This window comes from Alternaria ventricosa (assembly GCF_023758065.1).
Source record: "Alternaria ventricosa strain BMP 2768 chromosome Unknown scaffold_3, whole genome shotgun sequence".
Taxonomy (NCBI): domain Eukaryota; kingdom Fungi; phylum Ascomycota; class Dothideomycetes; order Pleosporales; family Pleosporaceae; genus Alternaria; species Alternaria ventricosa.
The window spans coordinates 2,132,049-2,158,570 of NW_026055683.1; the positions used below are offsets into that span (position 1 = coordinate 2,132,049).

Consider the following 26,522-nt stretch of genomic DNA (forward strand, 5'->3'; position numbering starts at 1 on the left):
GGAGACTGGAAGTGCGGAGAGAACGGCTGTGGTTACCACAAGGCCACCCCGACGTCTTGACCAAGCCGATGGACGCTCGCGCCGACGTTCGCGCTTTCTTGTCAGAGCGAAGCAAGGTTCTGCACATGAGCGGCCTCCCCCACGACACTACTCAGTCAGAACTTGAGAGCTGGTTCACTCAATTCGGCGGACGTCCAATCGCATTCTGGACCTGCAAGCAGTAAGTCGCCTTCCCCTAATGGGGTTGGCGCACCGACAACACGCCATGCAGCTGCCCTGATGACCTCCGCGAAAGCTTCCTGCATCATGTAGGACGCAGAGAAGTTTGTGGCCTGGAGATTCGGCGGCCAGAGATACGACGGACGCGATCAAGTGCTTCTGCTTGCCGAGGACAAGCCGCGCTTCAAGAAGTCTGGCCGTGGCGATATTCCTGACAGCGATTCAGAGTAACCACCTGTCAAAGCCAAGGATCGACGTATAGCTTTGGACACGAGTAGGATACGGGATGGAGGTTGATACGCAGGCTTAGATGCTTGAACGGGGAATGATACCATCGCCCTGGTCGTGCAAAGAGAGAGACGGCAGCTACCACAACTTCGCGAAGAACACCGCCTGTCTCCGCTGCGGTGCGAGCCGCGCAGGTGCAGCTGTTGTTGCCGACTTGGAAGATCAGAGTCCCTCCGGCAAGAAGAAGCGCAAGGCGCGGAAGAAGCCACTCGTGAGTACTTTTCGCATACTCTCGTCCAGCCACTGACAAGCATAGTCCGATGAAGAGTGCAAAGTTACAAACGCCGAGTATCATCAAGGACGTCCCAAGTTATTCGGTTGGGGGCGACTGGATATGGGCGAGGTCGGGGCCCTATCCACCATCGGCATTGAACTCGTTGCGCAGAGTTGTTCGTTCGTAAAAGCTTCTAGCCTTGGTCTTCGTGGGAAATCGTAAGACGCTGACATCATTCGGCGCGGTGACGGAGACCGTGGCAACCCTCACATGGGACCAAGTCCGCAACGCCGGTTCCATCCGTGGGTGTCGTAGAGCGCTTGAGCAACTTCTACAACGAGCACATTGGACCGAAGAACCTCGAGTTCGCGTTCGTAGACTCGTCGGAAGAATGTGTTCGTTATGGGAGGATCGCTCGCGCCTATGCCATCCACGGAACGTTTTAGCATGGCACCGCAGCGGTACGTCCAAGCAACATCCTATCCAAACCGCACATGAGGCATGAGCTAACTTTTCTAGGCTTCGGCCGGCGTAAGCCGCCTTCACACCCATCGGGTCCCCCGGTGGGTGGTTGGCGCCTCAGGTCGCCTGCGACCTGATGCAGAATACTGCCGTCGGGCTCGGTACTGAGCGCCGTATGGAGTGTTCTGTGTTGGGTTCGCATGGCACCTCTGCGGCGCCGCTCCCAACGCTGTGTCTAGAAGAAACGGAAAGGCCAGCCTCACAATGCAGCAAACAAACGTCAGCGCAAGTAGTTGTATGTTGTGAGGCTGGCCGGCCGTGGAAGAAAGAAGGATCCGACGAGGACGAGGACCCGGTTTCGCCACCCATTACGCCACTATGGACGACCTCGCGCGGTCCATGGCCAAGGACATCCGAGACATCCAGCCTTTCGAAGGCCAGATGTTCCTTGCCATGTTCATCGATGCCAATCCCGAGCACGCTGTGTGGGAGTTCACCAACGACGACTATGAGGATGTCAAGAACCAGGTCGACCTCATCTCTAGGGGGTTGGATCGGTGAACCCTGCAACGTCGTCCATGTCGACACCATCCAGGAAAAGGACAAAGACCTCGGCTTCCTGGCCGACAGGACATCGTCACCGCCCTCGCACAAGAGAAGTGCATCTGCGAGAACGTCATGTGCTCGGCGTGGCAGATCCGCATGTTCGTCAACGCACCTAAGGCGTATTCCAAGCGGAAGGATATTCCAGATGTAAGGATCAGAACCGGGAGGTATCCTGCCACTGACCCGACTATCGAGCTGGTTCGAACGCGATCGCAACCGCAACGTAGAGCGCATCTACAACGCGATGGTCAGCGGCGATCATGCTAGAGACAACCCCAAATCAACCGCGCGGAAGAGATGGATCGAAGAGCCACATTACCAGTCCGACTTGTGGGAAATAGCAAGAGGCCGAACGCGAAAGGTCACAGTGTATGACTGGTAAAGGGTGGGAGATGTCGTCGGAACCCCCGGCGCGGTGTGTTGGAAGTTTGTGGCGGCTTGTGGAAACGGATTTGGCGATGGGATATGAGCGATGTCTTGGTTTCGAGTTGAGGTTCAAATGCGCATGAAGTTCTCCAATCTATCTCCAATAAACCACATGTCTTCGTTAGCCCGCGGGCCTCATGCATCGAGTCGTGAGCGAATGAGTGTTGCCACACTCGCAGCGGTATGTAACCCCCATCTTCATCATCGGATGTTTGCTGACGTTTGCCTGCTCTGGCCCATACCAGAATGTACTCAATGTCGATGGCGATAGCGGCGAAGCATTTTGGAGATGCCAGATCGCCCGTGAGGATGGCAAGGGATGGTCTGCGGCTGCACGTCGACGGTGGCTGGGCGGAAGATGGCGACCCACACTCGCTTCCGCGCGTCATCCTTCCCGGAGTTCCGACCGCACGTCTTCGTCCCTTCTTCGCAAACTTCATCGAGAAGCTCGCCAACTCATCTTCCATTGTTCCGTAACACCGGTATATCATCGCTCATCTCGCTGGCGATAGAAAGAGCTAGGAAAATACTGTCGCGGCATGCAACGTGGAAAGCTGTGCGCCATGGTCTTCGGATTTCCGTTGTGAGGGCGTCGAATGGCGTGGAAGACGTCCTACGAACCGCGCGACGCTGCGCAATCTGCTCGCATCTCATAGCGGCATGCTCATGCACATTTTAGCCATGATTATGCGCACCCCCGATGCTATTCTCATCGCCGTTCCGAGCTCATAAGGACATTCAGCCTCAAGACATCGCTTCCGAAAGCCGGATCTTGACCACCTGACGAGAGTATGGCCGGCTTCGCTATGCCTGTCGTCAAACGTGTCTGTCTGGGCTGGCTCGTCTTATGATGAACACGTTCCAGGCTATCCATCGTTCCAACTGTCGCGTCGATTATGCGGCTCATTGGCCTCTTGCCGAAGACTCTCAGCACGGACGGCTTGATGCTTGGCCGCTGAGGATGGGTAGAGAGGATAGCCTTGTTCCGTCATGCGAGGTTTACGGGCGACAGGTCGCGCTGGCTTGCCCGCGTTCTCCTACTCCAACGTCCTGAGGCTCGTGCCCTCGTTGTGTGCTGCTGGGCGTCTCAAGCTTGAGGCTGTCCGCAGTCGATGGTGTTCCACGCGCCATTCAAGCAACCAGTCGCGATTCGTTGATGGCATTCTCCAGTTGCAGTGTGCATGCGGGAGAAGCAGATATGCCGCTCGAATGTCGCTGTCTCTCATCGCCGGTATCCGTCGCGTTTGGAGCCTCGGCCGCCGTCTCGTCGAGCTGCCCTCCATCCAAGGGGTGCTTCTTCTATCTCGCTGTTGTCTGGCCTGTCGCCGCTCTCGCGTTCCGTATGCAGCTCATCCAAGCCTTGTTTTGCCTTGCGATCAAGATATATTGGCGGTACTGGTCTAGGCGGAGGCGCTCTGCGGCTTCGTGTAAGGTTGTGCGCGAGGATGGCGGCGATTCGGAATGGTCATAGGGCGTGCTCAAGGTCTGCTCTAGATCACTGTATCCTTTGTCAGTCGCTCTTGGATCTTCCACCTCGGCCTCAGATCTGGTGTGTCCAGTCGCCGTCTTGAGGCAGCAAAAGTCTTCAAGCTCGTTCTCAACGCCGCGGAGGAGCCCGCCACCCCGAGAGTGAACAAGCCGAACATGGGTGTATCGTATCGCTACTGCCCGTTGTCAGGAAGCCGCTCGTCTGTCAATCATCAGTAAAGGTTGCGCAGTAGCTTACCACTCCGTCGGCTGGCTTTGCCTTGGGGTGAGTGAGCTCTCCGTCAGGGGTGAGGGGATCTTAGCCATGCCTTCGAAGAGACGTCGCGCGATCCTGCCTGTTATCGACGATACTCTGATGTCGGAGAAGCTCGCAGGAAGCCTCTCTCGTCCGCTTGGGTGTCGAGGAGCTCGTGGCGCGAAGTCGTGCCTTGTTGCCGTGTAATGACCTGGAACGAGCCTGCCGTCGCGGGTCATGATGCCTTCTGATTAAGCGGTCGCAGTAGAGGCCTTCGCGCTTGACAAGACTCTGGTCAAGTTTTGGCGAGTAGCCGCACTCCTATGATGGCGTTGTGGTCGTGTGTGTGGTGAAGCTGAGGCGGCGGTCGGCGGAGCGAGACGAAGCACGATATCAGCCCCACCACGATGCAGCCCGCCCTTCATCAAATCTGAGGAGATGCGTCAAGCATAGGGTAGCGGGAGACCCTTTGTGAACGAGCAAGCCAGATACCAGCATGCGCCCAAGCACAGCTGGGAGTTGCGCCTTGCACAACTAAAGGTCTGCATTCCAAACCCTACTGGCCTTCTGCGGAGCGGCTAGAAGAAGACTCCCACGATTTGGCCACGTACAAACAGCGCCTATCGTGATAGCATGCCTGCGTCCAGCCCTCGAACGCTGCAAAATTGCATGCAACGCGCTCCTGAGTAGCTTGCACTATAGACATCGGGGATCGTCTCATGCGATGTCAAGCACGAAGGTCAAGCATGGAGATCAAGTAACAAGTGTACAAGGCATGCGATCAATTGCTCTGATCGCCTGCAGCTGCTACATGCTAGATACATGTTCCTCATCGTCTCAAGAGCCTCCTACGTTGGCTCATGGTATCCCCTTGGCACATCGTCCCGCCGCTGCTGTCACACTTCCATGCTTGCTCAAGGCGTCCTCGCCATTCCTACCGCCTCCGTCTACATATGTCAGGAACCGCGTACCCCCTTGGCCTCCCTCCTGCCCGCCTATCGCTTTGCCTTGTACCCATCGTGGCTTTCTTGTGCTGGCTTCGGTACGATGTAGGCCGTAGATTGGAGAGTCTGGAATCGAACGTTGTCCTAGTAGGTCGCCGTCAGAGGTTCATAAGACTGCTGTCAGTGAAAGATATCCCGGACAGGACTGATCAGTATACATTCTTGGGATGCTTCTTCAACAATACCTATGACCTTCGGTGGTCTCTCACCATACCCGCCTACCCTTGCAGTCAATAGAAGTCACACAACCCCAGCAGAATCCCGGCGCTAGTGGGTCACCCAAATGGTCAACAGTACTTCACGCAGACAATAGAGGTGCTACACGCCCCGGACAAGCTTGCAACTGCCTGAGCTGGTTGCCACATGGCCATTGAACAATAGTATCACCTCTTTAGGTCTCAATAAAGGGTCGTCGTCGAGTACAGGTCACCGTCGCTCTCGTCTTGGCGCGGGCGCTGGGGCCTCGGGGCGCCGACTATATAAACAAGCGAATTTTGGGATCCCTCTTCTGCTCTTTGGCAACCACATCACTCTGCCCAGATCAAGAATTGTTTACAATTCTTAAAAGTCTCTTCCCTCCTCCCTCAACACCAACAACAAGACCTTTCGGCAACCTCCCACCATCCTACACCACCAAGTCCGGAACACCACCGGCAAATACATCATCATGTGGCGTTGCTTTGCCAATGTTGGGCCTGAGGCCGATGGAGAGGAAGTCCCTCCCCCCGCCAGCGCCGGTTTCGCCCTCGAGGGACGGCGGATCCCGCCTTGGGTCAACCCACCGGCGCCGCCTCGCCCAGCAGGTGGCTTTCCTCCTCCCCCGCCGCCGCCTCCGCCACCGCCTCCTCCGCCCCCTCCTCCCCCTCGGGTCTTTACCCAGTGGGAGTTGCACGGGATCCGGGGCTCGGCGCTCCACCGCTTCGTCAACTCCCTCTCCACCGCCGACGAGTACCGCTGGCGAGCCCTCCAACACAACTGAGGACGACGGGGCGGCGGGCGACGACGATGACGACACGTCTGGGGCGTTGTGACCTCCTGGGTGGTCTTTTGGGTTGGGTTTGGGGAGTTTGGGGTGGGGTTGTGGTCTCTTGGGTGGCTTCTCGGCGCGCTCTGGCCGCGTATATACTTCAATGGAGTCTCTTGGCTGCAAGCTTGTTTGCCGGTGGCGTCTTCCCGCTCACATTGTATTCTGCAAACCTCTTTCGTGATATATGTATTTGGCGTGATATATCTCTACTCAAGACGACTATGTCCACAATATGACTTTCACTCAAGCACCCCCCTCCCTCTTAGCATACTCATCCTGCATCCTCTCCTCGTACTCCCTCTCCTTCACCTTAGCTTCTTCTTCCTCCGTCACATCCTGAATTCGCTTCGCATCCGCATATCTGTGGTCCTCTAGCTGTCTTCCTGCAGCATCTGTTTCGAATCGCTCAACGCGCGGCGCTTCACCTGGAGCTTGATGTGTGCGCTCGACACGGGTGCCGCTGGGGTCTGTGAAGGTGTGTTCGGATTTTGAGGTTGTTTGGCCGTTGATGGTTGTGCTGGAGGAGGAGGTGCTGAAGGATTGGAAGGTCGAGCTGGACATTGTGGGTGGTTGGTGGACTGAGTGTGTGGTTTGGGTTGTATAGTTCGATGAGTTGGGTTTACCACGATTAGGTAGGATGAAGTTGTTCGTGTAGATGTTTGAGTTGCGAGGTTGTTGGGTTGTTAAACCTACTCATGGCCCGAGGTCGTGTTACGCGTTGTGATCTCATGAGTGACGTCATAGTGTCCAGCAACACGAAACGACAACCAACCACTCCACGACTCGACGCGACTGATCTGTCGCGTGCCCCTTTCGCATCAAGGAACGACGCCCACAGTTCCGTCATCTCGACTAGCATAGTGTAGCCCAGCGGCTGAACCGTGGGCTTTGCGGAAGACCAATGGACAACGCCGATGACTACGCGAGCGACGCCGGGACGGACCGCGAATGTAAAATACGCCAGGGGCGGAAACGAAAGATACTGAGATGCGGGATTGGCTGATGTCTGATGCGTAGATTCGTGATTGCCGCACAGGAGTTGTGACGCACTTTGCACGCTGTATGGGAAGGTCGTGGCTTACTCGACTGATCGACATTACCAACTCACATCAGATATTTACCTACGAGACAAGGGCCTTTAGTCAATCTCCAGCTTGCCCCTCAATAGATCTCGAGGGGTCGCGGTACTCTACGAAACAGTACCAAAGGTTTTGTTGATGCTGGTTCGGGGTCGAATTTTGCGAGAAGGCCATCGATTCCATGCAACCTCTCTTCTTCTTTGTCAGTCTCTTCAAATCTGGGCGCACCAAATAGGTCGCAAGCTGCTTTCGAATTGAGCATGCGAACATTGAAGATGGTTGTGCGATGTGGCTCCCATCCGATAGATGGATAAGTGTCGAGTTTGAGCAGGCGAGAGTGTAGGTGTCCGTCGCGGTTGGTCACTACTACTGTATGATCCTATCAACGGTTTCAGCGTAATCTTCGTCGTGAAAGGACGTTAAGACGTACATGAAGATTTTCGCAGTCAGCAACTAAGAAAGTGTCTACGATCGAGTCAGCTTGTGTTACACCACATGATCGCTCCTAATACCGTCAACCTGTTCCCCTTTACTGGTAAGTCTAGCCGAGACATCAACACCATCTTCGAATTGAAGTTCGTACTTCCTCGTGTAATCCTTAACAGTCATGCCGGGTAACGTTACTACAGTTCGGTTAAGTACTTCACCCTCAACACCCATACCGATGCCTGTCAGTATTCCAGTGTTCGTGGATGGGGTTACCTCGAAGCGTACGGTCTGAGCATCTTGCTGTGTAGAATTCGGTGCATACGGTGGACGGCGAAACTGTCTCGTGAACGCATTGATGTTGGACTTGTATCCATTGACGAAGGCCTGATCCGGCACGATAAAATAATCTTGCTGGCCTTGTACTTGCGATGTTTGGCCTGTTACCACGTTCACGTTGTCAATGTAGATACAGATCACGTACAGCCTGTCTGCGTCAAGCTTGATCCACATGGCTTCACTCTCTGCAGTTGCCCCATGGTTAGCGCGTGTGAGTGGATTTGCTGGTATGCGACTCACGCTTCATATGTAGATAAAGCCCCCTACATTTTGCCTCATCAAATTGCTGTCCATTACTGTCCCTTTGCAGAAAATGCAGAGGAAATATACCGTCTTCAGGAAGCAGATCGGCCAGGTCGCGGTCGGGATCGATAGATGTCCTGTGGAATTCGATCTCCAGGTGATCGTCGACTCTGATGATATTCCCACTACGTCGCTCACAGGAAAGCTGCGCCATGATTGCGGTGAAAGAGGAAGGGAATAGCAGAGAGAACACAACTGAGTAGACATGCGTTCGACATGGTTTGCTAGCAAATGAAAAGGAATCTGCGCGATGGATGACAGCACTTGTAGCAAGCAAGCTTGATATGTGCAGAAGAGGTGTCTGTAGTGCCTTTTGCTCAGCCAGCGTGGTGTCACTAATCGTCAAAACCGCCGGCTCTACGCAAGACAACACGGTTTATCACCTTCAGTCGAACGCCGCCGGGTTGGACCGTAATCGTAACAGAGTTAAGAAGCAAGGAAAAAAAGATACCATGACAGAAAAGAAGGTGGTACCCGATGTGTGGTCCAAACTCGCCACGCAAGCTTCACTTTCCAAGATAGGATCATGATAGGCTGTCTGGTCGATGCGACCCTACCAGCCCAATGGTGTATGACACATCAGATTCAGTACGAGATCCAGATGCAGCCAAATCGGCCCCATTTGTGGATGTTCACAGGTAGACGAAAAAGCACAGAACTTGCGTTGTACAACCAATCGCTTACTGGAGGATTCCTCCAGCCACTCAGCACGCCCTTGCATACCAACTCTATTAATGGCCTGGTTTACGCCCCCAAAGGCTCAAAAGCAAAGCCACTGTGTGCAAAATCTCCGTGCCAACATGAAAACACGGTTCGCGATATGGTATAAGAATCCTTCACACGCCGTGACGAAGACGATCTCGCATTTTCAACTCCACCCGAGCCTATCTTTCACTATGAACTCAACCGAAAACATCACGCAATATCATACCTGGAAGGCTGAGCCTCAGAACCGCGGAACCTTTTCGATACTCTCTACATGCATCCTCACTCTAGTGTTGTGCGTCTGGAAAGCCATTCATGTAAACATTCCAGAATATGGTAAAACAGCCGATCTATTCTGGAGGAAAGCTGGTTGGGTGATGATGGCGCTGTTCACCTCAGAACTGGTACGACCATCCTTCAAGTGCTGACAACGACTCCGCTGATTCTGTCCCAACTGTAGGTCGTGTTTCAAGCATACTGCCATAACAAAGAGGCGATGGAGCTGGGCGATTACATGCGAACGCAGCTCAACCAAGATCCGCCTCCAAACATCATCCGCAGAGCTTACCAGCAATTGCAAGACGCCGTCCGATACATTCCCTCGAAGGTACGACGTCAGAAAACGGTCCAGGACAGCAAAATACCATCAACCCATCTTTGGACAGACACCTATTCGTTCTTCGCCGTCATGGGCGGCTTTGTCATCGACACCGGAGATAGAGAGAGTTACCTACCGCGCGGCGAAACCAGGCTGGTTCTATCCGTCCCCAGCATCAAATTTATTGCAAAGCACGTCCCCAAGTTCTTCGAAAGAGTTTCAGAATCGTACATCCTGGACAAGAGCAAAGGGAACCCCATGGTGAAGATTCTGGCATGCTCTCAAGCGGCGTGGTTCTGCATCCAATGTCTGACCAGACACTCGCAGGGTCTAACGGTTTCGCTACTGGAATTGAATGTAGGGATACACAGTGCAGGCGCTCTGATGCACCACGTATTCACAATGTGGAGCAAACCACTGGACGTGGAGGAAGGGTTCGTTCTACAGGGGAAGGATATCGAACTTCTGGGGGCTTTCCTAGCGGCCGCGGATTCTCTACCCGGTTCAGATCTCAGTCGCTTGTCGTTGGAAGGCGAAGAAGCCGCGGACTCGCAACAATACCTTCTCCAGCTCGCGTCTGAAGCTGCCAGAAAGTTTGATCTCATGCCACTGCCGCAAAGTGGCGGAGGGAAGAAGGTAACGCTTTATGACGCCCTTGTCCATGCCGACGTCGGATTCAACCCTGTACAAGCTAAGCGTCATATCTTATCGCGAAGGATCAAGGCGCGACCTACCTCTGAACAGCTCAAACTCAAACTCCGCGACGAGTTCAGTGGACCAGACCGTACCTGGAAGATAGTGCTTACACACAGGTTGGTCTTTGCCAATCTCTGCTATGGTGGAGCTCATATGTTGGTATGGAACCATGTCTTTCGAACTGCAACTGAAGAACTTCTGTGGAGGATATCCGCCACAACGATTAGCGTCTTTGGGCTGCTTTTCATACCAGTCTATCTGATAGGGGAGACTGCGGTCGACTGGGCGTCGACTTTCCCACCAGAGGGAAAGGAACTACACAACGGAGTGCTAAGAATAGGTATGACGTGCCGCTGGATCTTGCTGAGGCCTGAGCTGGCATGGTCGCTGCACACTACTGTGTGGCTCTTTTACATATTCTGCAGAGTTTTCATTATCGTCGAGTGCTTTTTGGACGTCTTCCATCTTCCCGAGTCGGCTTTTGACACTCCTGAATGGTCGCATTATTTTCCCCATTTCGCATAGCAGCCGATGTTTCGCAATAGAACCATTAGCCACTCTACGCACACATCAACTCTTGATCTAAAATGGCATCGTTATGGCTCCATAGAGCACTGATGATGATGTTGTCTGAGTTGAGGTAGATCGTGGGCGCGTGAGCAATGGGAGCCGTCGAAAGTTATACAGCACTGAAATTATGGGAATACGATGATCGCATCGTCGTCGATATCGGTGTTTCCGCACGCTGTGAGCGGAGGTGGCAGAGAAGTTTGGCGGGGAACCAGCGTTCGTGCCTCATGATCGCCGGCTAATCGCGCGACACCCCTGCAAGGCTCCGCCACGCTACGCCCCTGACAGCGGCGGCAGCGACGAGCGCCAGGCACCTGCCCTCGATCATTCCACCACCAGCCCACCATGCTGCTGTCCGGTATCGCGCTGCTGGCCGGCCTTCTGTCTTCGGCCTATGCTGCAGATATTCCCGAAGTCCTCGACTGCGAACTGGATGGAAGAGGGAAAGTGCCTGAAGGGTGCGAGGCGCCCATTGCACCGGTCGCAGCCGTGGTACCCGGATCGTCCTACATCGCGAAGATAGAATGCAAGGACTGCCCTTATGAGGACCCTGATGATCACGAGGTCATAACTAGTGATCATGTGCTTGTATGTATAAGTGTCAAGCCTAGATCCAGCATGTGCCTAAAGAGCGGTGCTAACCAGCCTGAGCGCTATAGCTTCTCAACGTAACCCTCACGCACGATAATCGCACAGTCCTCCTCAACGATCGCCCACTATATCCCTTACCGACTATACCCACACCCTCCACCTTCCTCGTTACACGATATCGCCAAAACCTCTCCCACGCGGAACTGTACTGGGGCCTAAATTCCGAAGACCCGTATTGTCGAGAAAGCTGGAGTGACAGAGGACGATGGTGCCACGAAGTACCTTTGACACATGCCCCGCGAATGTATATCGATTATTTATATATCACGAACCCGAGCGATAACCAGGAGGGCGATGACGCGGATGCGGAATACTGGAGCGTTGCGCTGGACGTGATTGGGAAGTCGCGGTACCCTGACGACCCTCTTTGGAAGTTCAACAACCCGGAGCAGCAGATGCTGTGGATGCGCGTCAAAGGAACACCTCTGAAAAGAGGAGACAAAGGAGGACCAGCCAAGGTCGCCGACCCGTTCGGTCAATCCACCACGGATGATCAGATTTACGAGTACCAAATCGTCGACATGCGCCTGGTAGCTCGAGCCTACACCTTTCCCCTCAAGAAGTCTTTGACGATTTGGGGCACGATAGGTCACTTCCTCGGCAGCGATGTTTGGGAACTAGAGGGGAGTCGCTTCCTCTACCGCAAAGAAGAGTGGGGTTACTATGGCAAGAAAGGAACTCTCCGCGACATGTTCGGCGAGTTCGTTCACTGGGAATGGTGGGGCCTGTTCTGGGTTATCTTCAGCAGCGTCGTTGGCGGCCTATTCGCCATCTTTCTCTTATGGAAGGTGTGTTGGTGGATCGTTGCGCAGCGCGAGCTCATGAAGTGGGACGGTATGGAAGATGTTTGGGAGAACATGAGGAGGGATAGGGTGGCTGAAGAAGAGGGCGCGCTGCTGAACGCCCACGGCGCGTATCGCGATGACCCGGACGAAGGCAGCTCATCGAGACCACCGGCATATGAGGATGCGTTGAAGCCGTTGCCGAGTAAACCGCTGCCGGAGAAACCTTTACCGGCGGTACCGTTGATCGATGCTTGAGCATTTCGATCTATGACCATCATTTTCTTCACATTTACTTACAGATACCTCATCTATTCACCATTTACGCTCTATCACTTCTTCCGTCTTTCCAATCTTTTCTGCATTCTCATTTTCAAACCTGTTTGGTCAATCTATTGTCTCACATGTCTTCACAAAGGCGTTTCGATTCGCCGCACTGTGATTTTGAAGTCAACCAAGATCAACAGTCAACGTTTACCAAGCAATACAACATATCTGGTCGCACAGCATGGTACCAGGGCGGCAGCTCGTATGAGATTGCCACCAAAATCGGTAAAGAGCGCTCAGCCCAGTCGTAGCTTATCATGTAATCGATATGCGTCGAGCATCACATGAAATACTCAAACATCGATGATATCGCGATAGCCGAGATCGTAGCTTCAAAACTTGGGGTTTTGTGACACGAGTCAGGACCATGCCGTCATCCGCCGAAGACACGCCTTCGCAGCGAAAAATTGCGGGGGCCTCGAAGCGGAGCAATAGATAGCGGCCGTTGGAGATACAAAAGGAGGGAGCTTGTATTTCGTAGTGCTTACAGTTGGATCCTTCAACATCGAAAGCGCGATATCGAATCACGTGCAATCATGGTCAAAATCGCAGTCGCAGGCGGCACCGGAAGTATGCTTCCCCTCATCCCACATGCCTGCCCCGCCGCTGTCAAGACAGCAAATGGCTTTCATCCGTCGCTATCATTATGATCCCATCATCGCTTACTAACTCGTTCCAAAGACGTCGCAACCAACTTGCTCAAGTCGACAATCGCCTCAGGCAAGCACGACATCACCATCTTCACGCGGTCCGCCCCAACTAAATCCCACCCGTCCCCCAAAGTAACCTACAAGCAAGTCGACTACACCGACCTCAATGGCCTCACCACGGCTCTCCAGGGCTTCCACACCCTCCTATCCTTCTTCGTCGTCCACCTCGACACCGACAACGTCGCCCAGAAGAATCTAATCCACGCCGCCATCACCGCAGGCGTCTCCCGCTTCGCACCCAGCGAATGGGGCATTGCAAACTACGCCGGCGTCCCCAGCTACGACAACAAAGACTACATCCGGAAGTACCTCGAAGACCTAGACGCCAAGGGTGAACTGGGATCTATGCAGTACTGTCTCTTCCAACCCTCCATCTTCATGGACTACTTCGCGCATCCATACCCGCTAGAACGCGACCTTTACACCTGGCCTTTCTTCCTCGACTTTGAGAACCGACGTGCTATGATTCTGGATGATGGAAACCAACCCATCGTCATCACCGCCATCCAAGACGACTGCGAGATACTCGCTCGCGCCCTCGATGACATGCGTCCGTGGCCGAAGATCGGTGGTATCAGGGGATGCCGTACTTCCATCAACGAACTGCTTGCTCTAGGCAAAAAGATCAGAGGCGGAGACTGGCTCGTCGAGTATGTCAAGAGCGAGGATCTGGAGAAAGGGGAGTTGAAAGCCAGCTGGTTGCCGTTGATTAGTCATCCTACTGTTAAGGATGATGTGAGGGAGGGTTTCAGCAAGGCATTTGTTATCATGTTCTTTGAGGCGATTAGGAGGGGGGCTTGGGATGTGAGCGATGAGTTCAATCAGCGGTTCCCGGAGTACAAGTTTATGAGCGCGGAGGAGTATTTGAGTAAGGCTTGGGAGGGGAAGCCTTAGATGGGGGATTGTTGGATACATGACGGGGTACATCAAGATGAGCAGGATAGCAAATGAGGGCTTCATCGTACGAATATCTACAAGAAGAAAACAGCAAAGTATATACAACCACCTTCCACTTAACCTCGTTTCACGAACCCTTCCCCTCTACAAAAAGTAACTCTTAATCTTGGGCAAAATCCCCGTCCAAGCCACGCCCGTCGTAGGCTCCATGTTATAGATGTAATCGGCCCACCACGGTCCCGCTGCCCACCAAATACCCCCAAGCCAAACATCGCTATTCTCGCCCATATACTTCAACCCATCCTGCAGCGCAGAAATGCACTGCGCGTTATTGCCACCCGCAAACTCGCCAATAACACCCTGCTTCTTGTTATCCTTGAGCCACTTGGTCGCAGCCTGCAGTCTCTCTTTGAAGATCGTCGCACTGACGCAGGTAGCTGAAGTACCAGAGCCGTCGGTATCGAGGTACTGATGCATTTGGTATACGAGTTTGTTCTCTGGGTCCTTCAGGTTGACCATGCTAGCGCCGTTGCCAGAACTGATCCACGTCCACGCGCCGGTCCAGCTGTTGCCTTCAGGAGTGATGTATTGTTTTGTGGCGCCTGCGGCGCGGATGCCGTCGATGGCGGCTTGGTTTAGGTCGAAGACGAGTTGTTGGTCCATGTCGTGGTATTCGTTGTTTGTGTCGAAGACGACGAGGTCGTTGTCTTTGTATTCGGCGGCCACGTTTGTCCACCACGTCTTGAAGGCGGCGGTGTCGGTTATGATGTTACCGAGGAAGCGACCTGCAGAGGTGAAAGTACGAAGTCAGTATACGTCTTACATGCACTTCGTATAGTTAGGTCTTACCGTAGTTGTGCGGTTGGATCATGGCGTAGGAGCCTTTGGAGGTTATGTGGTTTACTTGCTCGGTGAGGTTACCGAGGTAGAGCGGGTCGAAGGCGCCGGTGAGGGAGTTGGGGGTTAGGCGCTCCATTACTGGGTAGTGTTAGGTCGGGGGTTTGAGAAGTTGTGGCGTATGGAGGTATGACTTACGGAAGTTCAAACGGAACATGTTCATTCCCTCGTCCATGAACTTGTCGATGGTGTTGAGATCGTACCAGGTGTATTCTTTTCCGTAAACGCCTGTAAAGTTCTTCTCGCCAAATTCGGCACCAGACTCGTTGATTCCGAACCATTTCATCTTGCGAGAAGTTTGGCGTTTCTCAGCAGGAGCCGCGAAAGCGGTGCTGGCCAGAGCGGCCGCCGCCAAAAGAGTCTTGAACAGCATGGTGTGAAGGTTTGCAGAATGCTTGTACAATTCTATGTTTCATCTGCTGGGCAAACATCACTCTTATACCGCAAATAGTTCGCATGACAATGATTCAATGCCCCACAAATGGACGGGCTTTGCCTTCCGTTTCTGCCATGGCAATGAGTGGGCCTTCATCTGATGTCGATATGAAAGCGCTGAATGTGGCATCATAGTTCTGAAGCTTTGAAGCCGCGGTGCCTGATAGATTGCTTGGCCATATTAAGGGAAGCTTCAATGACCGGGATCGTGGGTCATGCGCGGTGGCTTTGCGGGGACGCAGGGATTACGATTCGTGGGGAGGCTATAACGGCCTGTCGGCGAAGAAAAACGCTAGGATGAAACCATCGCGCCAGCTGGTGAACTTCTGCAACATGGACAATCAGTAATCAGGTGTGTACGTGAAACAATCAGATGGACATGATAGTCCGCCAATGAATGTCATCGAAAACCGGCATTGGCCCTTGCATGCCGAGGAAGCTTCGTTGCATAGTCCTCGCATATTAAACCTCCTTGATCCTTACCGCATTCGTCCTAGCTTCCCATCTGCCGGCTGTCTACCTACATGTGAGTCGAACTGACAGACTCCGTGTTGAGAGAGGGAAGGCGTGGGCGTGCTAAGCATCATGGGGCAAACTCTTGATTGAACGTGATGCGCGACAGCAAATCTGCTCGCTGCGAGGGCTTTTGATCGCCGCACGGAACGGTGTGCGGAATGCGGTGCGAATCTCCGTTTTGCATGCTGCAATCGTAGTCATGAAGGGGCGATTAACACTCGAGCATATAGACGAGGTGGACGCTGATCGTACCTAGAATTTAGGCTCGCAGCAGTAGCTCACGGGTGAAAATTCGCTGACAGCAGAACTGGAGATCTAATCATTTTTTTGCCCGGTCATACATACGCCGAATCCCCATGCGAAAATGGCCATCCATAAAGCCAAGTACTCCAGTTCGCTGTTTGATAGGAAAGGAACAGAACAGGTTGCCTTTACCGTCTGACATTGCGCCGACCAGCGCTGGGGAAGCCATTCCTCGAAGGCGCAGCAGGATTCTTCCCAGCAACACTACTGAAAACATTGCGGCTACTCCTGACACCCGCTCGCTGCAAGTTCTCCCATTGAGGTTGGACCCGGGCAGGTGGACGGCTTGAAATGATGGAAGGCATGGTAGAGGGCACCTGACCGATGCGGGAATGACTTTGGCGATATGCGGGTGGTACATTAACCGCTGCTTGGGAATGATTGAGTGCGTTTCTATTGTATAAATCTCGATCTTGGGAAGAGCCATAGGCACTGTCGTTGGTATACGGTGAGCGTCCCTCTTCCGGACGTATAATGAAGCCACGCGAATTAAGATGACGTCTTTGATGCTGATGCGAGTATGGTGTTGGTACTAGCTCTACCAATCTGCGACGTTGGTCCACCGCGATGGGCTCATTTCTAGAATCGACCGGTGAATCGAAGAATGAGAGGCCGTTGAGACTGCGAGCTTCAACCCAGCCGGCCCGAGGTTGGTTCGTCCTTGATCTTCGTGACTGATAATCGCCGGAATGATCGGAACTATCCTGAGGTTCAGCGCGGCCAGGTGATTGGTAAACGCGGGCCTGGTCATGACCGTTTCGGAAATAGGGACTTACCACATTCTCGATCTGATGACCGGGATGTTGTTGACGCCTTGGTGCTGGCGTGGCGGGGCCAAGATCCGGCATATTGTGAGCTCTGTTTGTGTATCCGTCAGTCTGGTGGTCGCTGGAAGGGTATTGGCGCGCATCAACAGAGGTCGAAGATCCGTACGGCGGCTGGTGCATGAACGGGTGTCCAAGATCCAAAGGCCTCCGGTGATCAACTCGTTCTGCAGCGTGCTCATGTCGATAAGCAGGTAGTACTTGCCTATTCCCGCCATCGCTACGATAGTCCGTGTTCGTCTGCTCGCGAGGATCTTTCAGACCTAGCTCCATCCCATTGTCGCGCGACAAACCGTCCATAAGGCGAATGTATGAGGGCTCAGTAGGCAAATGAACCGGACGATGTCCAGTGCTTTGCTTGTTCATCTTGACTGGAGACGATGCTCGGAATGTGAAGTCTGACCGGTTGTCTTGGAGGCCTACACTAGCAAGTAGCTGCGATCCTCGAACGTCAGAGGCTTGATGGGGTTGTTCTACGGGCAGCGCTCCCGACATGTACGGTGTCTCACCGCGGAAATCATCGCGTCCTGGGTGACGACCGACTTCAGCATCTTGCCAGTGTCCGTTGTCATACATTTGCACGTCTGCATCGTCCTCGAAGGACCCATCTGCTGCGGACCTGGAGCGGTCACTGGAGAACTTCTTTCGCAGGCTCGGAAACATCTTGCGCATGGATTGCATCCTGGACATCGGCTTTGGAGGAGGTGGCATGGCATCTCGGCTCGAAGGATGGCCGGCTTGGGTGTTGGTGGGAAGGGGTGAATCGAGGCGTTGCCGCTTCATGGGTCGCGGGACAAAGGACCCGGAAGATGCTGTTCCCAATCGCCCAGTTGTATGAGCCGATCTACCGGCGGTATGGCTTGAGGCAGTCGTTCGTAGTTTACCGTCCGATCGTCTGCTGCGCTCAGGTGAAGCTTCGTCGCTATCGAATGCGTGAGGGTCAATGCCTTTGAAGTTAGGTACAGGTTCTAGTGCCATCGCAAAGCCGAGTTGGGCAAGTCGCTTCTGCATCCTCTCGTTTTGACTGAAGCGGTTAGCAGACACCTTGTAGCATGGCATATTCAGCCTACTCGACTAGCATAGGAACAAGCTTCAAGTAATGGCGTATTGCTGACTTGTTTGCCAGAAATGTTGCGAGGTCCTTTGGGTTGACATCGCGAAAATGCGCAACCTCTTCATCGAGACCCTGGAGTCGCTGAACCTCGGCTTTCATGGCTTGAAACTGATCCTTTTGCAGTCGTAGTCGCTCGTTCTCTTGTTGGAGTGTGACAACTTTCGCGTGCTCCTTAGAAGCGAGATCCTGCGCACTAGCCAGCTTCTTCTCCATGTCGGTAAAGGCTTCTTGGAGGGGCTTGCGGGTCGCATGAGTATTCTGGCAGTACCGAATAAGCGCAATATACTGAAACTGGTTGTTGTTAGCTAGTGTATGACCTGTGAACGACATGACGTACGCGCAGTGCCTCCATCTCTTTTCCACTACCATCGAGGCGGATGGGAGGCGCGGTGAACCATGCGGGCGGAATTTGAGGATCGTATTCATCTTTCTTGAAGCCGCGTATCGAGAAGAGATCGCGCGGCTCGCTGTCGCCTTTCTCCTTGATACAGACAGGGCAAGGAGACTGGGGTCGCTGTCCAGCGGTATGGAAAGGCGGTCCTGTCGTGGCTGTCAGCAGCTGCCTGATGTTCGGTCGCGCTTCACTTACCGCCGCCGTCCAAATGACTGCTGCAGAAGACATGACAGCAACTGGCGAGAAACAGGCGCGTCACAAGGCGCTCTTTGGGGTTGATACCATCTGACAGGCCACGGACTGTCTCGTTATGACCTTCGTATACATCGGCGAAGGAGGCGCAACACACCGAGCAGGCGTAGATGAAGTTGAGGGGATCAGTACCCAGCTCCGTTGGTCCCTTCTCCGATACGGCGCTCATGACTGCGGTTGCGACGATGTGGAAAGAAGGACAGGAGTGACGCGCGGGTGCGAGGTGGGTGCAGTTGGGATATGGTAGTGACGGCGAGGCAGTCGCTGTCAACAGCGCCAAGACATCAACACACGTCGTGCTTTCCTTTCTCGACGCAGTGACGGACGATAAGGAACAACAAAGGATGCAAGGTGAAGAATCGACACAAACGCACGGTGAGACACAAGGAGACATGAATCAGACATTCGGACACGTGCGCCTCTCCTACAACACTCCCACGCGCTCATGACAAGGAGTGGGAATAGCAGTTCACTGATGGCTACACGAAAAGCATGGAAAAAAGGTCTCCATATATACAGAATGCGGATCATCTTTCTCTACCTACCCAGTTTATCTTATACTCTAAGCAAACGTCCGGCATGGGTATCTGTATCACATTAGTGTTGTTCCTGCAAGATCAGATAGGATGACCTACGCTGTGCCATATGACTGCTCGTTCTCTAGCTCGTACCGCTTGTGTCCGCCAGCAAGGGTGGTGTGCAGCCCGCTCGGTAGCGGAGGCATACCACCAGGACCGAGCACGTCCTTTGCAAGTCCAGTGTTCTTCTCAAACGCGACCGCCAGTCCCTTGGCACCTTCCTCTTTCGCCGCTACCAGCGACTTTGTGCCCGCCTCGCCAATCAGCTCATGCTTGGGTGCTGCCGCGCTTCCAACTTCGAGCAGCGCAACCGCGTCGGACTGGGTGACTGTCGAGAGCCTGGGGTATCGTCGTCGCACGTCGCGCTTCCAGTATGGGTTCTCGGCGATATCGGCAGCAGGGAGGGTGACGGGGTCGTCGTAAGAGTTGGGATCGAGACCGCCTGGGGGTGGGTTGCGGAATTGCGGGTTCATGGGGATACCCGTCGAGCGCTTGGGGTCGAGCGCGAAGAGCCTGTTGATCGCGGCATAGATTCCCGTGGGCTGGACGGTGTATTTCTACAAGTCTGCAGTCAGTACCCGTGTTCGCAGTGGTTGTTGGCCGAAGAGGGGCGGCAAGGTAAAGGCATATCGAGATCGGTTCGGGCTGCGTACCGAAAAGACAGTAGTCTTCACATTCTTAGCGACGGACATCTCGAGGAATTGGCCTTCCAGACAGGCTGCAAGGGCGTCAATGGGTCAATGGGCGGGTGCCGTACTGTTGCGCGTTTGGGTCGACTATCGTGACGCTTGGTGATGTTCGCGAAGCTCGATGGATGCCAAGACGGCACTATCCGCTTTGATACTCGCGCCTTTTCATTCGTCAGGCGTGTCGCGAACATCATTGTCGTTCCCTATCCAGAACTGCGACTGCAGTTGCACACTGTAGCCTTGGCTTTGATCTTAATCGTGCTTCTTGATAAATCACTCAGTGTCAACTTCCGCTGTAAACGTTTGTCCCGCAAGGTGCTGGTGCATTTTACTGTCAACGTGGCAGACGATGAACTCGTCAGCGACACTCTCGATTGCTCACCTCTGAATTCTGGGCCTATTGATACTTTGCCGGGTCTAAGAAAGCATCCAGCATGAGGCGCTGGTAGTACATGACTTGCAGCTACAAGCTACATCACGGCTTCCCACCCGCTAGCCGCAGCAAAGACATGGTGTGACTGCTAGCTCGAGATGATATGAGCTCGCGTCTGTGCATGCGTTGCTGGTAATGCATGATGATCCTTCTTACCCGCTGCCCACTGCGATCGTGATTGTTGCCAGGCTTACGCGCACGATATCCGCGCCCTTCCAGTCCCGAAAAAGGTGGGATTGCACGGGTGTCCGCACTAGTGTCCTCGCTTGCTGTGATATCCGCTGCACGTGATTGCGACACGGCGTTCTGCATCGATATCCGACATTAGCCGTGGCACGCCGCTACGTATACCCAAGACACCCGCTCGCCGATTCTGCGATGAGAAGGGCACGAGACTACTCCACAACGCTGTTATTCTTTGTCATCGCGATGGAGCTGGGATGAGGGAGGGTATTGCGGGAGCTGCGGATGGCGGTGGAGGGTGATTGAGTACTTATGTACCTTTATCTGCACAGGATCTCGTTGGTGAAACGGTTTTGGTACTCGCTCTCGTGCACACGAATTGACAACTGCACGCATGTTTGTGGCAATGGTCTTTGTTCGATACCAATAACACAGCACACATTCAACTCGCCTTGAGCTGTCGCAAATATGGCAATTCTATTCCTACTGGCCTCTATCTTCGGAGCGCTGGTTCTCTACGTACGTTGCTCCCCGTTCTCATGCCATTCAAAGCTAACATCGTGCTCAGATTTTTGGCGTCATCGTTTACCGCCTGACTTTCCATCCTCTTGCATCATACCCAGGCCCTTTCCTCGCAAAGATCACAGATATCTATCTGGCGTACTACGCCTACAAGGGCTCTCGGCATCTCGCTTTCCACCGCGCGCACGAGCAATATGGACCGTACGTCCGTCTTGGACCGAATCTACTTTCTGTCAACACCGCCACTGGTCTAAAGACCATCTATGGATTCCGATCAAACGTCAAGAAGGCGTCGTTCTACGAAGCCTTCCCCAGTACACCCAAAGCTGTCAGCGTCCATAGTTCTATCGACAAGATGCAGCATGCACGCAAGAGACGTGTGATGAGCCACGCTTTCAGCGACTCGGCCATCAAGAGTCTCGAGAAGTACATCCTGGCAAATGTACGTGTTGGTTGCGAACTGCTCGGACGCAAGAGCAACAACTGGTCTGCCGAGAAGAGCCTCGCCGATGAGAAGGATGGTGGCTGGAACGACGCTTGGAACGCTGCACATTGGTGCGAGTGGCTCGTTTTCGACATTATGGGTGATCTGGTATTCGGAAAGGCTTTTGGTATGCTGGAAAGCCCTACCAATCGTTTCGCAACTCAGCTGGTTGGCAACGCGGCACATCGACATCTCATCTGCGGAACGCACCTTACCATCCACAACTGGCACCTGGACAAGCTCTTCTTCCGCAAGATCGCAGGCCAGCGTGCACAGTACATGCAGTACAGTAAGGGCCAAGCCATGGAGCGAACAAAGTTGGGCGTCGACGTTGACCGTAAAGACTTCTTCTACTACCTGCTTAACGCGAAGGACCCAGAAACCGGCAAGGGCTTCAGCATGGATGAGTTGTGGGGCGAGTCGAATCTGTTGATCATCGCTGGTTCCGATACAACTTCAACGGCCATGGCTGGTACCTTCTTCTACCTCGCACACAACCCCGCAGCGATGCAGAAAGTCTGCAAAGAGATCCGGGAAACATTCAATGATGTTGAGGAAATCGTGACTGGACCCAAGCTCAGCGGCTGCTCGTTCCTACGCGCTTGCATCGACGAGACCATGCGCATGACACCCCCAGTCGCCGGTGCTCTTCCCCGAGAAGTCCTTGCCGGTGGCATGGACATCGATGGCCGCCATATTCCTGCCGGATGCGACGTGGGCGTCCCTATTTACGCTATCCACCACAACGCCGACTACTTCCCTCAACCGTTCGACTACATTCCTGAGCGATGGCTATCTGATCCATCCGCCAACCCGCTTCATAGCAGTCTCCAGGCAGCGCAGTCGGCGTACAACCCCTTCAGCATCGGTCCTCGTGGATGCATTGGCAAGGGTCTCGCGTATGTTGAGCTGTCGGTAACGATTGCCAGGGTACTTTATCTGTACGATCTGAGACTGGCGCCAGGCACGACATTGGGTGCTGGAAGCAAGGACTTGGAAGTCGGCAGGACAAGGGCGTCTGAATATCAGATCCAGGACGTCTTTGCGAGCAAGAAAGACGGGCCGGTCTTACAGTTTAGGGCTAGATGATACCCAAGTAGCTGGATCCATGAACTATCTTGATAAGTTTCTCTCAAGCATTTGATAAGATGTTTTTTGCCGTGCCAATATATCCAGTGGGCGAAAGCTTCGTCGAGCTATTCGTTACAAAGGACTGAACGGCGTGACGGCCGCAGTTTCGCTGCTTTCGTGACAGTGTTATCGATAAGCCAGGTCTTGGCAAGCCAAGGAACTTTCTCTGTTTAGCGCGATAATGGCTGGCGTGTTTTCGAGCAGACGCGAATCATTCGCCATCATTGATTGCGGATGCACATACCATCACCTTCGGATCAGCACAATTGACCATGGCTGTACCCAGAATACTCTCTCGTGGGTGCTGTCTCTTTGCTCGGACAACGCCTTCCGTACGCGTTGCTCCATCGGCTTTTCCGTCGATCAGAACATCAATTACGAAGCGAGAGTTTGCTGTCAGCCAACTGAGGCGAGAAGACATCATCGAGACACCGTCGAGGGGACCAGAGATTGCACTCACTGATGCGCGCACTCCGGCATCAAGCGCATCATCAGGGGTTGCTTTATTGGGTATACCAAAACGACTGACAAGAGGAGAGGTCGAGGATCTACTACGATCAAAAGGATGCACCGTGTACGTCTTTTAACATTTCTTCGGAGATTTCGCAACCAGGGTTTCGAGCTAATGATCACCCAGCAAGAGATTGCAGATGCGTCTTGATCGTTACTCTTTCCAGAACGACACCAGGTGTTTCGCGGAACTTGGAAGCGAAGCAGAGGCTGCCAAGGTCATTGCAGAGCTTAATGACGCAGAGATACAGCGCAAGAAGCTTGTCGTCAGGCCTCTCAAAGACGACTTCGTTTGGGGTCCTGTGGAGGACAAGCGAGACCACAAGTACGCTACTCGCTACTTCTTTGACGAGGGCCCCGCCGCTGCACTCGAAGCTGTACGCCCATTGCTCGAAGGTCGTCGCTTGATGATCAGAGTCCAGACACCCGGTTGGACGTCCAATGCCAGCATTGCCAAACAAAAACAGAACGCACTGCGGATCCTTGATGAGCATTTTGCCAAACACGGTACCATCGAACGCATCAGTGACTTCGCGCCATTCTATGGCGATAAGAAACAAGAACCGCGCATTCTTTGCTTCATCGATTTCGAAACCAAAGAGGGCGCAGATAAAGCGATCGAGAACATCCACGATACGCAAATCGAGGGTCGTTTGACGTGGCTGATACGTTCTGAGACCAATCCATTCAGGAGCCACCAAATTGGGAAGGTAGCTCCAGAGGCGCTGAAACAACTACAAGAACGTGGTGTGGCGCCTAAAGACGAAGAGCTCCACGAGGACAAGTTTATCAATCCGCTACCGAAGAAGGAATAGTCAAAGCAACGATGGTGGGACGTGCGTATTACATGAGCTCAGACTTTACTCGAATTGCACCATAGTCTGTTGTCAGCACTGTCAGCACTGTGTTGTACACGTAGGCATTTGTCGACCTTTGTACATTAGAGAAACTTTCAACATTATATGAGGGGGGTGGCTCGGAAGGGCGGCCTGCAGACAGGCAGTGCGTGCCAAAATAAGAAATCCACAGCACGGCTTGCATCTTGTCTCACACCTATCACAAGTCTTGAAATACTCTGTTGTACCTCATTTTATGGTACAGACTTTGCGCATTCGCAGAACGCTGCGCTACCGACGTGCAGGTAGCAAAGAACTCATACGCAGCATGCATTTATTTGGGCGGGCGCTTGCCCTTACTTTACCAGCTTATATTTTCCAGCTCTTCGGCGTCGCTTTCCTCCCAAGGAAACAATTGCTCTGAAGCCTTGATCAACCGCTCATGATCCTCCGATCGCGGTTTGATCGAACAACGGTATGGCACAGGGTGACTGAGCGTTCCCGGCACAAACTTCACCTCCGGCTCCACAACGCGACCATCTCCATCAACGAACTTGGTGATGTTAAACACCGCGAGGGTCTGGGCGATAGTAATGAAGAGCGCGTTATCCGCCACGTATCGGCCCGGGCAGATGCGGCGACCATATCCGAAGATGAAATTCCTGGGATCGGGCTCACTTTTGTGTGAGGCTGTTTCGAGGAAACGCTCTGGTCTGAACACCATCGGGTCGGGATAGACTTCGGGGTCGTGCGTAAAATGCCAGTTGTTGGGTAGAAGGATGGAACCTTTCGGAATGCGGTAGCCGCGGCAGGTGTCTTCTTCCGTGCTGCAGTGTGGAAGGCACATTGGTGCGACGAGGTGCCAGCGGTGGGTCTCTTTCATGATTGCTTCGATGTAAGGAAGACTTTCGCGGTCTTTACTGACGGGTAGCCGGCCTCCGCCAATAACGCGATCTAGCTCTTCTTGGGCCTTCTTTTGAACTTCCGGGAAGACAGTCATGGCAAGGAAGAAGGTCATGATGGAAGACACGGTCTATTGGTTGAGTCAGTAAAGCGACTCTGGTGTGGGAACTTGCATATGAGCTTACTGTGTCAGCACCACCAAGGTACAGCGCCAATGCCGCCCATTTGTGAACGAACTCCATCTCGGCATCCGAGCCAAGACCTTCGATGCACTGCGATAAGAAAGACGGCGAATGCTTCTTCTCTCTCATTTGCTTCTTCACGAACTCATACGGTTGATTCGTGCATTGGCTGAGCTGCGCCGCCATTCGTCTCGCTGTGTCTTTGAACCCCGTACCTGGCAGCCATGCTGGCAAGTACCGCACTAGCCGATATCAGAAGCTGCGTGAATCATCAAGAAGCGATACTCACAGAATGGGAAGATGTCTACCGACCACTTCCCAGGAACTGTAGCATCGGAGAACTGCTCCATAGTCTTGGCGGCCAGATCAACGAAAGGGTCGTTGCCATTGGCGACAGTAGTGTAGCCGTAGGTGATCTTGAGAATGACACTGCCAGCCTCTTTTCGTATATGATCAAATAGCTTGTCGGGCGACTCTAGAAGGTTGAGCAGGAAATGCGCGGCTTCCGTCTCTTGCACTTCATCAAACACGGACACCGAAACGTTCGTGTTCGCTATCTTGGTGATATTTTTACGCTGAATTTTCCATTCTGCGGAATACGGCGTCATCGCAATTGCATGACGCCATCCTACCCTGTCCGCATGGTCAGCGAGCACTTCCCTCACTTTGCTATGGAACTCTCCACATACATGTCACCACTAAAGGTTTGGCTGGGTCTCGAAGAATGAATCGCTGAGCGATCGCGCAACAGCTCGAATGCGATCTCAGGGTCGTTAATGATGATGAAAGTCTGCCCTAGCACTGTGACGGAACTAAGAGGGCCATAAACATCCTTGTGTCGTAGCCAGTGGTGGCACTCAAGCATGCCGGATTTGGGCATATCGTTGACATTTCCAAGAATCGGGAGGCCCTTTGGGCCCGGGGGAAGAGGTCTCGCATTCTTTTTCCCCAGATGCCAACGGGTAGCGTAAAGTATGGCAAATGTAGCGAAAGCAATAGCGATCGTGGCTGATAGTACGATAGACATGATGATGACAGTGATGAGGAAAGCCAGTTGCCGGGATTGTAACATGATCGAGATATATGTCCTGCCAAGCCAGATCTTTCGCCGTATCAGTATCTTCCTGCGTGATGACGGTTCGCTTAGAACGGCTGCGCCGCATCAATGCAAATACAAAGTGCTCGGGAACGTCTCCGCCAGTAGAACAAAGCGTAGCAATTCCCGCAGGATTTGGGCCGTGTCGAAAGGGTAAATCTGTCAAATTCTGGACGTCAATGTTATCG

At 53.4% G+C, this 26,522-nt stretch overlaps 11 protein-coding genes across 11 annotated transcripts; 4 read left to right on the forward strand and 7 right to left on the reverse strand.

Annotated features, from left to right (window-relative positions):
- Nucleotides 1-6,212: 6,212 nt before the first annotated feature.
- Nucleotides 6,213-6,666, reverse strand: J4E93_002671 (uncharacterized protein; the record flags this gene model as incomplete). The annotated part of the gene is made up of 2 exons (XM_049340612.1): nucleotides 6,213-6,547; nucleotides 6,663-6,666. The coding sequence occupies 2 exons, from the start codon at nucleotides 6,664-6,666 to the stop codon at nucleotides 6,213-6,215; spliced, it is 339 nt and encodes a 112-aa protein (XP_049202934.1).
- An 868-nt stretch (nucleotides 6,667-7,534) lies between these two features.
- J4E93_002672 (uncharacterized protein) lies at nucleotides 7,535-8,060 on the reverse strand (the record flags this gene model as incomplete). The annotated part of the gene is made up of 2 exons (XM_049340613.1): nucleotides 7,535-7,998; nucleotides 8,054-8,060. The coding sequence occupies 2 exons, from the start codon at nucleotides 8,058-8,060 to the stop codon at nucleotides 7,535-7,537; spliced, it is 471 nt and encodes a 156-aa protein (XP_049202935.1).
- A 3,205-nt stretch (nucleotides 8,061-11,265) lies between these two features.
- Nucleotides 11,266-12,376, forward strand: J4E93_002673 (uncharacterized protein; the record flags this gene model as incomplete). Its single annotated transcript, XM_049340614.1, has 2 exons — nucleotides 11,266-11,273; nucleotides 11,614-12,376. The coding sequence occupies 2 exons, from the start codon at nucleotides 11,266-11,268 to the stop codon at nucleotides 12,374-12,376; spliced, it is 771 nt and encodes a 256-aa protein (XP_049202936.1).
- A 605-nt stretch (nucleotides 12,377-12,981) lies between these two features.
- J4E93_002674 (uncharacterized protein) lies at nucleotides 12,982-14,049 on the forward strand (the record flags this gene model as incomplete). Its single annotated transcript, XM_049340615.1, has 2 exons — nucleotides 12,982-13,015; nucleotides 13,127-14,049. The coding sequence occupies 2 exons, from the start codon at nucleotides 12,982-12,984 to the stop codon at nucleotides 14,047-14,049; spliced, it is 957 nt and encodes a 318-aa protein (XP_049202937.1).
- Nucleotides 14,050-14,196: 147 nt separating this feature from the next.
- J4E93_002675 (uncharacterized protein) lies at nucleotides 14,197-15,106 on the reverse strand (the record flags this gene model as incomplete). The annotated part of the gene is made up of 2 exons (XM_049340616.1): nucleotides 14,197-14,837; nucleotides 15,100-15,106. The coding sequence occupies 2 exons, from the start codon at nucleotides 15,104-15,106 to the stop codon at nucleotides 14,197-14,199; spliced, it is 648 nt and encodes a 215-aa protein (XP_049202938.1).
- Nucleotides 15,107-18,093: 2,987 nt separating this feature from the next.
- On the reverse strand, nucleotides 18,094-18,510 carry J4E93_002676 (uncharacterized protein; the record flags this gene model as incomplete). The annotated part of the gene is made up of 2 exons (XM_049340617.1): nucleotides 18,094-18,426; nucleotides 18,505-18,510. 2 exons carry the CDS (start codon nucleotides 18,508-18,510, stop codon nucleotides 18,094-18,096), a joined length of 339 nt encoding a protein of 112 aa, XP_049202939.1.
- A 908-nt stretch (nucleotides 18,511-19,418) lies between these two features.
- J4E93_002677 (uncharacterized protein) lies at nucleotides 19,419-20,057 on the reverse strand (the record flags this gene model as incomplete). The annotated part of the gene is made up of 2 exons (XM_049340618.1): nucleotides 19,419-19,922; nucleotides 20,019-20,057. The coding sequence occupies 2 exons, from the start codon at nucleotides 20,055-20,057 to the stop codon at nucleotides 19,419-19,421; spliced, it is 543 nt and encodes a 180-aa protein (XP_049202940.1).
- Nucleotides 20,058-21,138: 1,081 nt separating this feature from the next.
- On the forward strand, nucleotides 21,139-22,765 carry J4E93_002678 (uncharacterized protein; the record flags this gene model as incomplete). The annotated part of the gene is made up of 2 exons (XM_049340619.1): nucleotides 21,139-21,189; nucleotides 21,239-22,765. 2 exons carry the CDS (start codon nucleotides 21,139-21,141, stop codon nucleotides 22,763-22,765), a joined length of 1,578 nt encoding a protein of 525 aa, XP_049202941.1.
- A 607-nt stretch (nucleotides 22,766-23,372) lies between these two features.
- Nucleotides 23,373-24,132, forward strand: J4E93_002679 (uncharacterized protein; the record flags this gene model as incomplete). The annotated part of the gene is made up of 2 exons (XM_049340620.1): nucleotides 23,373-23,381; nucleotides 23,485-24,132. The coding sequence occupies 2 exons, from the start codon at nucleotides 23,373-23,375 to the stop codon at nucleotides 24,130-24,132; spliced, it is 657 nt and encodes a 218-aa protein (XP_049202942.1).
- Nucleotides 24,133-24,514: 382 nt separating this feature from the next.
- On the reverse strand, nucleotides 24,515-25,298 carry J4E93_002680 (uncharacterized protein; the record flags this gene model as incomplete). Its single annotated transcript, XM_049340621.1, has 2 exons — nucleotides 24,515-25,186; nucleotides 25,290-25,298. 2 exons carry the CDS (start codon nucleotides 25,296-25,298, stop codon nucleotides 24,515-24,517), a joined length of 681 nt encoding a protein of 226 aa, XP_049202943.1.
- A 182-nt stretch (nucleotides 25,299-25,480) lies between these two features.
- On the reverse strand, nucleotides 25,481-25,929 carry J4E93_002681 (uncharacterized protein; the record flags this gene model as incomplete). The annotated part of the gene is made up of 2 exons (XM_049340622.1): nucleotides 25,481-25,795; nucleotides 25,924-25,929. The coding sequence occupies 2 exons, from the start codon at nucleotides 25,927-25,929 to the stop codon at nucleotides 25,481-25,483; spliced, it is 321 nt and encodes a 106-aa protein (XP_049202944.1).
- Between the last annotated feature and the right edge of the window lie 593 nt (nucleotides 25,930-26,522).